Genomic DNA, 11,192 nt, shown 5'->3' on the forward strand with positions numbered 1-11,192 from the left:
GGCTCGCGTGGGAAAGGGCACCCCTTGACGCATCCCTGCCACAGCTGTTTTGGGAGACCGTACAAACTCACCATGGCCGTGGTGTGTGCCGCTTTAGGGAAAGGGGTTATTTGAGCTTGAACACAGAGAGGCACATTCGAGTAGGACAGTGAAACCAAGAGGTGGTGACGTGCTGACGGGGGAGAATGTGTGCTCGGAGTTTCCACTTCCCCTCCCTTGGACGGGCAGTTGGCTCTGTCCTTCCGCAGTAGCATCCCAGTGGCTAGCAGGCCTCCTGTGCAGCTGCGGACGTGGGCTCTTGCCTCAATCAGAGGAGAACAGCCACCTCGTTCCTTGGGACAGTTCCAAACGAAGACCTCCCAGGTTGGGCCCGAGAATGCCTGAGCTTGTGCTCAGGTTGTGAGTTCAGGGTTGACCGGTGCCCCCTGGGCGGGAAGGGGGTGCTGGTGTGTTCTTGGCCTCCCCCCACATCGCAGTGCAGCAGTCGTTTGTGAAAGCAGTACCGCCAAGGGCTTAGTGGGCATCTCCATGTTCTTCGCTTCTGTTCCGGGCCTGGAAGACTGGTTTTGTCTGGTAGGTTTCTTTGTCTTTCAGGAGAGTTTCAGAGAGTTTTCTCTTCTTCCTTTTCTCCTTTTTCTAGATTTTGGTTGTGGGGGGAACAATTCTCCCACCTACATGAACAGCTGTGGACAGTGCCTGGCTTGGCTGTCCCGTCTCTCTCTCGACCTCACTGTGCAGACTTGGGGGATATTGAACTAAGTGTTGATTCTTGCTGTGGCATGTCTTTCTGGGCTTTTCTGGTCTCTGCCACAGGGACCTGGAGTTCATGTGTCAGGGAATTCATTATTACCTCATGCAGAAAGCAGTTGTCCCACTGTGAGCCCACCAGGGACTTCCAAGAACCTCCTTGGAGGTCAGACAGGGCTGGGAACCATGGGAAGCAAGAAAGGTCTTTCAAGGCCCCAGACCTGAGCCAGTCCGTTCTTAGGTGAGGTGAGGAGGTGCAGCCCTCTGGGCCCCTGGGGCTAAGGCAGCAGCAGGGCAATGCACATTCCCTTCCGGGCCAGCCTGTGAGCTCCCTGCTCCCTGCTCTGGCTGGCTGATGACTTAGACTTGAAGCTGCAATCCATGCCCTTTCAAAGGGGCTGAAAACGTGATGGAAGTGTGCCTTAACCGATCCCGGTGTTCGCCTGAGACTGGAATAGTGTCCAGCCCGGGCTAGGATTGCTTTCCAGGCAGAGCGAGCTGTCTGCCCCTCCTTGAAGCTAGATTCCTTAATTGCAGGTGAAGATGTGACTCTGATCTCCTGCCAGGTCTTTGCAACTGACAGACACCGTGACTGACTTCTCCAGGAGGGAAGGAATGTTGCTCCCTGCCACCTTTAAAAGTTCATTAATCTCTGAATTTGTTTTCTTTCTCCCTGCCCCAGCCCAAATCTCCCATTTTCAAGGATAGATGACAGTGTGCCCAGTAACCAACCCAGGGCTGTGAGAGGGGTGCTAGGGAGAAGGTTTTCATTCTGTGTATGAGTCGAGGTGCATGTACCCCATCTTGCTTACAATAGAGAGGTTGGGGATAGTCATGTTGGCCAAACTGGCTGGGGACAAGGAAGCCTGAGCAGGAGCCTTAGGTCGGTCCCATCGTGCCACCTGGTAAGGCAAAAAGCACTGCTGAAGGCTCCGAGGCAGTGGCTGCTGCTGCCCTCTGCTGGCCGATGCAGAGTCTAACGGGGCTCCCTGGTACTGTCAGCAGCTGTGGGGCCTGTCCGGAGTCCTGGGTCTTTGGAAGCTTGCATGAGGACCAGCATGACGAGGTTGGAGCTTTGAGGAGTTTTGTGTCATGTGACCTGGTGTAGCCCTCACAGCTTAACAGACACTCGGCCTCTGTGACTACAGAGCCGTGTAGGAGTCAGACTGGATGGACCCTGAGCCTTGCCAGGCTGGCTGCCTGGCCGTTTTACCCTCAGGGTGTGTGTGTGTGTCCCCATCCCTTCAAGTGACACCTAGCTGGCACTGGCCCAGTGTTCAGGAGAGAGCAGAGGGTAGCCGTGCGTGTCCTGATGTTGACACCTGCTCTCTCTCCTTCCCCAGGATTCTGTCCTTCAACAACCTCACGCGTCTGGACGAGGAGAGCCTGGCTGAGCTGAGCAGCTTGAGTATCCTGCGCCTCAGCCACAATTCCATCAGCCACATCGCAGAAGGCGCCTTCAAGGGCCTCAAGAACCTACGGGTCTTGTACGTCTTTCTCGGTTGATGGGATGAAGGGTTCCCGGCCGGGAGGGCAGAGTGGAGGAGACCCTGCCTTGTTGAGTTCCATTGTTGTTGGTTTCGAGTCAGAATTGGATCTGGATCCACAGCTGACCTGATAGGCAGGCAGAATCTCAAACTTGTACATAATTAGCTGCAAAATAATTGGTCAAGCAGAACGTCTCTTATTCCTGTAAGGTGGTGCCTCTGGGGAGATGAAGAGCCTAAAAAATTGTCATTATCGAGCGGTAATTCCCACACTGAGTTAGGCGGGATGCTGGGACCTGCTGTTGGGAAGAGCTTCCACATGCTTTTGGTGGGCGTGTCCCTGTCATGCTTACAGCGAGGGTAGGGGTCACATTCAGAGGCCGAGCTTCCAGTCCCATGCTGTGGTGCGCCTGAGGTGCAAAGCCCTGATGTGCTTGTCCACGGCGGTGGGGACTGCCCTTCGCAGCAGTGTCTGTGACAGCAGCCCCTCGTGGGGTCAGGCCTTCCAGTCTTGAGTGTTCCTGTTGTAAGTTCCATGTCTTAAATCCTGAATGGTTTTCCCCCAGGGAATCCTCCATTAAGTTATCTCTCGTTCTCCCATTGGAACAGCAGGCCTCTACGCAGAGTGCCTCCTTTCTAACAGGAGTACTCAGGGGACCCGTGCACCTCATTAAGGGGTCATTCAGCAAAGCAGAGATGATAATGCGATGCCCTCTAAGTGCCTCAGGAGGTGGGGTTGCGGGAAGTTGCCACATTGCTAGGACTTTCACACAACATTTCAGTTGCTGGCTGCAGAGACCTTCCAACAGCTGTCCGCCTGAAATCGCCAAAGTGGGGCATGTGGTTTTCACCAGGCAGTGGAAGTGGCCCCCAGCTCTCTTCCCCAGGCATGATCCTGTGTGACAGAGAGGAAGGAAGGGCTCTGCCTGACAGCATCAGCATTAACGAGAGTCATTGCTGGGGAGCATGAGAGAGCCCACACACCGGGCTGTTTACACTGAGCTTTTGCAGGGCCTGAATATCCAGGCCAGAATGGTCAGGCTGAGGGGGCAGAAAGGAGACGAGAACTTGGGCAGCCCACATAGGAGCCGGGGGACAAGCACACAGAACCACAGCCCCACAGCCCCGGCTACCTCAGTAAGACAGCAGGGAGGCGCCTGCTGAAAGGAGGATTCGGGTAGCAGGGTCTCAGCTCCTTGGGATTCCTGATGCAGAGTTACGGTCACAGCAGACATGTCTCTCTGTGGGCGGAGTCCCCTCCCTCGTGGCACCCCGGGTTCTGTCCATATGGTGGTCTCCTGGGGGCTGAGAGAGCCCACACACCCTGTCCCTGACTCATCCTTTTCTGTCCCTGACTCCCTGGCTCAGGAGAGGACAGTTTAGGAACCAAGAGCCACGTGGAAAGTAGCACGCATACAGGGTGGGGCCTGGTCACCAGGTGTGATGTGTCACCGGGGGCCATGACCTGCCCTGGCAGCTGGGGAGGACGCTGATTCATTGACATTGCTGGCTGGGGAGCTGGCTGCCTCTCGATCCTGGCGAGTGGGTTCCAGGTCTGACTCAGCACCCAGATGTCCTCCTGGCTCTGAGCCTATGTGGGCAGGCCTTGTGAGGCCATGGGCTCCAGGCCCCAGACCTGGGGCCAGCGTTGGGGACTCCAGGGGGCGGGGACTCTCTGCAGGGACCTCTTAGCAGTCTCTCACCTCCACGTGGTTCTACAGTTTCTTAGGTCCAGCGGAGGGCTCTGGTGGGCAAGAGAGCAGATGGGAACCTTCGGGAACCTTCCAGATGGATGCTGGCTGCTGGGGGCCAGGTGTCTGCTCTTGGGGGCAAAGTACAATCCGGACTTGCCCACATGCTGCACCATTCCCACCCTGAGCGCAGCCTCCATTGGCTGAGATGGGCAAACTCTGTGTCAAGGCCTCTGTCAGCTCTCCTGGGAGGCTGGGAAAGCCAGGCCTTGCCACACAGGCTACAGGATGGAGCTCCTTCCCAGGGCCACACTCCCCTCACTCTGCCACGAGGCTGGGCCTCTAGGGGGCACCTCGCAAAATGAGCCAAGCAGAAGGTCGGTGTGAGTCTCCTCAGCTGTGGGTTGAAGAGCAAGGTGAGGATGGACTGACGGCGAGCTTGTCTGTGTTCTCCCCAGGGACCTGGACCACAACGAGATCTCAGGCACAATAGAGGACACCAGCGGTGCCTTCGCGGGGCTCGACAGCCTCAGCAAGCTGTGAGTATGCTTGTGTAGCTCCCGGGGCTTCCTGGCCTGGGCCCAACCTGGGGACAGCTGGCTTCACATAGACAAGAAGAGAGAGAGACCCCAGGTTCTCGCCAGCCAGGAGTCTCATTTCTGCCCCAGAGACTGGGTTTCTTTGGGGCTAAAGACCTGTTTGACTTGTTGGAGCATTTGAGGCCTAATTCACAACTGATGTGAAAGCTCAGTTTTCTGTTGCTTTTGCACACGAGAATCGTGCCCTCTTGCTTGGTTTCCAGAAACAGAAACATCTAAAGCCAAGGACCTTCAGTGTGTCTGTCGGTCCTAATCTCAAAAAGCAGCATTCGTTTTCAAGGGGAATGGGACTAGCCAGTATGAATCCCAGGGTTCAGGTCTTTCTGCCTTTCTCGGCTAGAGCTTCTAGTTGGCCCGCTAGGCGTGTGTGTGTGAAATGTCACAGGCAAACGTGTGTGCAGTGCCGTGAGCGTGTGAGGGCAGGCCCTGAGGTGCACCCTCCAGATAGCTAAGGAAAGAAAAGCAGAGGTCCTTCGCCCAAGACAGAGCAGCTGTCAGGATCTGCCCGTCCGGCTCCAAGGCCCCTGAGTGTCCTCCCTTGGCCTACCCAGCTTCTCTCCACACCTCTGAGCCCCTCTGGAGCCTTGTGAGGAACACACAGGAGCAGGGACTGGAGTCGTCATTGCTGTTTACTAGCAATTTGGAGGGAAGGGTCAGAGGAGGACAGGACGGACAAGGCGGTCACCACTCGACCTCCCCGAGTCCATTCCCAGCCTCAGAGCTGAGCCGAGTGTGAGTGGGAAGTAAATATTTAGAGAGTCCTGGTGGAGCACAAAGCCTTCGGAAAGCCTCTAGTGGGAGAGCCCTGTGCACGGTCAGTGCCCGGGTTTGTTTTGGAAAGTGTGGTTTTCACACCCCTTTCACTGGACGAGTCCTGATGAAGAAGATGCTCTTGGCTGCCCGAGGATTGTTTCTGCTCAAGCCTCTCCGCACTGATGCTTGTCCATTTTCCTCCTCCTCTGGCCTGAATCGGCGCTCTCCTTCCACCGCCTCCAGGCCCTTTCTCCTGTCTGCAGGAAGCTTGGGAGAGCTAGGAGCAGCCAGGTGGGGAAGGCACAGGCTGGACCGCGGCTGCAGGTTGGAAGGTGCAGAGTGCACTGCACTGCCAGGTGCCTGCCGGCACGTTCCTCCAGTGGAACCTGGTGTCCTGGCTTCTGGGGGGCTCTTCCTGGCCACATACAGTGGCTCATGAGGTACAGCTGGCTTGGAGTGCCAGGGTTTCTGGAGCTGCCACCTGCCACCCCACTCCTCCCCCTGGTGCCTGTCCTGTGTCCTGGTATGGTCTGCTGCTGTCAGCCAGACCTCCAGAAGTCAGCCCAGAGCCCTGGTTCCCTCACCGTCATTCTGTGGTTGGATGTGGGCTCCACTAACATGGTGGTCTCCGTACTGTCCCGACTCTGAGGAGGTGTGGAATCACAGGGTCTCAAGCCTCACCTCGCCTAGCCATGCCAAGTCAGTGTCTTGGGGCTGGTGGCTCTGTGTTTCAAAAAAAAGAAACACACATCCCTAGTCCAGGGAATTTGGGACCATAACGAGAACCCCTTAGCATCGCTAAGTACCTGCAGTCACTGAGTGTGATGGGATCCTGGTTATGTTGCAGAAGAAAAACAGTTATTTTCTTCTTGGGCAAAAAATAAAATGTACTAGCTCTGATGGGCTGGGGAGTCTGGGCAGTGGGGTGTGGTGTGATGGGTCAGCACAGTTGGGTGACAGTTGTCTGCATAAAGGCATAGAATTTCACACACCATCAAAGGTAGGCAGAATAAGTCCAAGAACCATGACAGTGTGTGAAAATTTGCACATTAGAAGGGGAAAAGGGGCCAGCCAGGCAGCATGGTGGTGAAGGCACCTGGATCCTACATGGCCAAGTGCACAGTTTGAGACCTGGACCTGGCAGCTTGAAGAAAAGCATGCAGTATGTATGTCTGTGCCCAAAGTCCTGAGAGGAAAAGGGAGGAGGGATTGCAGAGAGGCCACTCCTCTGGGAGGTGCTTGCTCACTTTCCCTCTGTCTCTCTGTCTCTGACAAGGGCAAGTGTACACACCTTCTAGTAAATTTAAAGGGGTGGGGTGCAGCAGGTGGCATAGTGGCTAAGATGTTGGACTCCCACATGGCCAACTGTCGTTCAAGTCACGGACCCGGAGGCTTGAAACTCACACTGTGTGTGTGTGTGTGTGTGTGTGTGTGTGTGTGTGTGTGTGCTTACCAAAAATCCCAAGAGGAGAATGGAGGAAAAGGGATTGTAGTGTGGCCATTCCCACAGGGGAATGATATCTCTCTGTCTATCCGTCCGTCTGTCTGTCTTGCTCCGTCTCTGGTGAGCACACGTACCCTATAGCAAAAATCTCTCTCAAAAAAAAAAAAAAAGTAAAAATCTGCACTGAAGGAGAAAAATAAGACTAAATGCTTTCCGTGTGACCCTCGTGCACAGCCCTAGCAGGAACCCTGGCACCTGGTGTATCACAGTTGTCGGTAAACCTGTGGCGGAGGTGGCACAGGCAGGAAGCAGCACTGCTCCGATCCCCTCTCCAGCCCATCTCAGCACATGGCTGGGAGAGCTGCATTGCATGGCCATGACCACAGCACCGTGGTGCCCCATCCCAAGGCCGGGGCCGTGGGACCCGCTGAGCAGTGGGCAGTGGGCAGTGTGGCAGGGGAGGGAAGGGCCACGTGCGCTGCTGAGCCCTCACAGGTGCAGTGAGCGTGCCGCATCCCTGTGGGCCGCCAAGGGCTCCTTGGAGGGCTGGTGTCCAGGGAGCTGCCTTAGAAGGGGAAGGGTGAAAATGACGGACCCGGGTCCTTCGCTGACACAGGAGGCCAGACCTGGCAGAGCTATGAAAGACCTCCTTTCCTCCCTTGCTCACTCTGTCTGTGAAGAGATGGTGGAAGTCACCCTACCTGTTTCCAGCTGCTGGCACCCCCATTTTGGATAGTTCTTCAGATGAAGCTCCCTGGCAGGAAGAATATTCCTAGACCCTGGTACATTCCTTTCTACCTAGTTTGCGTGGGGTTATCTCATCTACCCAGGGCCCTGGTTTCCAAAGAGCTGTGGTGGAGGAGGGACGGAGGATTTCGGGTTGCCTAAGTGAAGGTGGAGAAGAGGGACTGGGACCTGTGAGGAGCTGCGCTTGGTCCCAGCTTTCCTCAGAGAAAGGGACGGAATTCCGCTTAGGGCTCGTGGGGAGAGCAGTGTCGTGGGGAAGGCAGTATTGCCGAGAGGGCAGTGTCTGGAAACGCCCAGAATTAAATGATCTGGCATGGCTTCTCCTTCCTGCCTGGGTAGGTGCTCCCCAGTTACTAGGTGGGACTGGGCATGCAGAGTGGGCATCATCATGGGGAGAGGTCGCTCTCAAGGACGTGGCAGGACCACCTTGGCACCAGGAGCACCTCAGTGCTTCCCACCACACGGCTTCCATAGCATGTGCCAGGCAGGCCTTCAGGAGCCTTGGCTGGATCGGCAGGAGACCCAGATGCGTGAGAGGGTTTGGAAGGCGACTTCACAGCCACCGTGTGCTCCGAGCAGTGCTGGGGAAGGAGGGCAGGTGGCTGCCCCTTGTCTGGAAGTCCTGGCTGAGGGATGAGGGTCACCCCGCCTGAGACATAGCCCTCCCCACCCCCAGCAGCCTATGATGCGAACCACACCATCTGCTCGCCGGGGTTCCTGGGCCTGGCTGTCTGCCTGGAGGGAGACAGTGAGGACCTGTGTCTGTCCCTCAGCAGGAGGGTTACAGCGCCTGTGTCATGAGAACTTGAGAATTTGTTTTATTGCTATTGTCACCGTTAGAAATAACAGGCTGCCCTCGTTGTAAAAGAGGTCAGTGTGACTAATATTTAATGGGCGAAGTGAAGCGCAGCTCTGTCCTGGATCTGGTTCCCGGGGGAGTTCACGAAGCAGTCCGCCGCTGTGACTGGGACCCGAGCTCGGACAGCCTGGAAGGATGCGGAGCGAGCGTGCGGTGGCAGCGCCCGGGTGGAGCCCATGAGCTGTTACTTGCTGGCCAGTTCTGTTAGGGAGCCTGAGTGAGCACGGCCGCTGCTTCTCCGCGTGTTTGATTTATTTGTTCTGAAATGAAAGCCGTGGACTGAGAGGGTTTGTGGAAACTCTTTGGGGATGGGATCGTTTTCACGTCCATGCAGACAGCCCTGCAGAGAGAGAAAAGAGAGTGCTCTGGGGCCTGATCTCCCCTTCACCCTCCAGAGCCAGGAAACAGAGGCGGCTCTGTCTGATGGCTGCTCTCAGAGTCACTGCTGGGGCTGCTCTAGAGGAGGCCCGTGGGGAGGGAAGCTGTTCATTTCAGATGAAATGGGGGTCAGGTAGCCCTGGGGTGTGGCTGCCTGGAAGCGGCCACGTGTGCTGGCAATACCGCTGGGAGTGGATTGAGTTCTGGGTGCTGGTGGAGCCTGCTCCAGCCCGAGCCCATGTTCCTGCAGGCGGACTCCTGCTGTCGCCTCTGTGGGCCCCTGGAGCCTCGCACAGTGAGGGGGCTCAGGGCAAAGCGGTGGGCCGGGCCAGGCTGCTCTCCTGCTGTCGGTGTCCTGTCCTGTGGTTGGGGTGGGGAGGGCTGCCACACGTCGTCTTCCCCTGTGGTCACAGTCCTGATGCGGGTTGCAGGCAGAGCAGGCCTCCAGGTCAGATCTGCTCCCTGATTCTTGATGGGAATCTGGACAGAGAACTGTCCCTCCTAGTGAAGGCTAGCCCAGAGTGACTTTTTCCCGGTGTTTCCCCAGTCACCCTGCTGCCTGCTGTTGCCCCTTAGTATCCCAGAACCTCTGATGTACAGAATTCCCAGGACTGGCTCCTAGCACTGGGCATCCTGAACAAGCTCTTTTGATAACCCTGTGGCCATCAGAGCTGAAGGATCCCTGTGGCTGACAGCAGCTTTGGTGACCTCATGTTCACTGGCAGACGGGTTCCCGTGTCAGGTGGACGTCAGGGGGCAGGCTGTGCTTGCTGAGAAGACTCTCCGCAGTTACTGCTAAGGCCGGGATCGGACTTGCCTGGAAGCCGGAGCCCCTTCTCATGGGTTGGCAGTCCAGGCAGTCCAGGGGTACAGGCATTACATAACCTATGGCTCCCTCTTGAGGGCTCTTCTATGGGACTTCATGAGCCTCTGGCCCACTGACCTCAAGTAACGTGTGGGTGTGGTGTTGCTCGAGAGGCCAAAGCACTGGGGCACGTCCTGCAGGTCCTCAGGGGTCCTTCTCTTAGACAGGGGCAGCTTGCCATTGGGCACAGCTCAGGTGCAGAGGGCTGTGGGGCCAGTTTATGGACTCCTGGTTTCCCATCTTCTTTATTTGTTAGAGGGCATGTGTGCTCACCAGAGAGAGACAGAAAGAGGAAGGGGAAGTGAGAAAGTGCCCCCGCTGCCCCGGGAGGATGGCCACACCGGTCCCTCCTCCTCCATTCTCTTCTCGGGATTTTGGGCATGCATGTGTGCACGTATGCACACGTGCCCGGTGTGGTTTTCAGCCATCTGGTCTGAGACTCAAACTGCATGCTCAGTCATGTGGGATCTGGCCACGGAAACCTCCACACCGCTGTCTGGCCCTTCTTGCATCTTCTGGGAAGCTTCATCCCCTAATGCTGCTCTTGCAAGCCCATTGCTAAACGTCCTCCCCACCCCAGCGCCCTTGGGTGGTCCCTGGAGAGAGCAAGCCCAGGCAGACCAAGGTTTCCACCTGACACTGCAAGGAGTCTTTTTAGGCTACATGGTGCGTGCCATTCCAACCTGTCAGCACCAGTAAATTCTAACCAAGATGAAAGCATTTCATCTCAGGAAGGGAAGCCTGCGTACTTGAGACCCATAACCTCTCACTGTTCAGACATAGGTCGCACTGCCCTAACTACTGTGTCCTCTTTCTCCCGACCCTCCCTTGTCTCTTCCCCCACCTCCGCCCCCACCCGCACCTCTCTTCCTGGTTGTTTGGAAACGCAGGACTCTGTTTGGAAACAAGATCAAGTCCGTGGCGAAGAGAGCATTCTCGGGGCTAGAAGGCCTGGAGCACCTGTGAGTATCTTGCCAGACCTTGCCTGCCCCACAGGCTGGCCAAATGCGGTGGCCGGGGAAAGTCTGCTAGCAATTTAATCGCCATCTTTGTAAACCGAGAAACAGGCTATTTGGAAAGGCCAGCTGCTTCCTTCTCGTTATAAGTCAGCTTCAACTTTGGCCTTTATCTTGCCTGTGCCAGGAAGAGTTACAGAACATATGGCCAGTTGGTGTGCTCCCAATTAGTGCGCTGGTGCCTGGATAAATACCTCCCTCCCTCCCATCCCCTGCCCTGCTCCACCCTTGCACCAGCTCCTCATTGGTCCGTTGTTGTGTGAAGACTTTACCCTGGCCAAGCCTGGTGTCTCCACTAAAGCATCTCAGCTTACCCAGTGAGCCTGGGCTTACCTGGGAGCTTTTTTATTAGTGTGCTTGCCTCCAATAGCTTGAGAAAAAGGTGCAGGGACCAGCAGTTAGCGTAATGGCTATGTCGCTGGACTCCCATGTAGTCGACCGCGGTTCACGTCCCGGACCCGGTGGCTTAAAACTCACGCCGGGCGCGTGTGCGTGCATGCCCAGGATCCCGAGAGGAGAATGGAAGAGAAGGGATTGTGGCATGGCCATCCCCCCGAGGGGTGATTTCTCGCTTTCTGTCTCTCTGTCTCTCTCTGTATGGCGAGC

The 11,192-nt window shown here is 56.4% G+C and overlaps 1 protein-coding gene across 1 annotated transcript in view; it reads left to right on the plus strand.

Annotated features, from left to right (window-relative positions):
- Positions 1-11,192, plus strand: part of LRIG1 (leucine rich repeats and immunoglobulin like domains 1) — a gene marked incomplete in the record, with an annotated part of 137,400 nt that overhangs the window by 107,036 nt on the left and 19,172 nt on the right. Inside the window, 3 exon segments of the mRNA XM_014592355.2 lie at positions 2,091-2,234; positions 4,384-4,464; positions 10,461-10,532. Of these exon segments, the coding sequence (XP_014447841.1) occupies positions 2,091-2,234; positions 4,384-4,464; positions 10,461-10,532 (297 nt within the window).

This window comes from Tupaia chinensis, unplaced genomic scaffold, assembly GCF_000334495.1.
Source record: "Tupaia chinensis unplaced genomic scaffold, TupChi_1.0 Scaffold000682_1, whole genome shotgun sequence".
Taxonomy (NCBI): domain Eukaryota; kingdom Metazoa; phylum Chordata; class Mammalia; order Scandentia; family Tupaiidae; genus Tupaia; species Tupaia belangeri.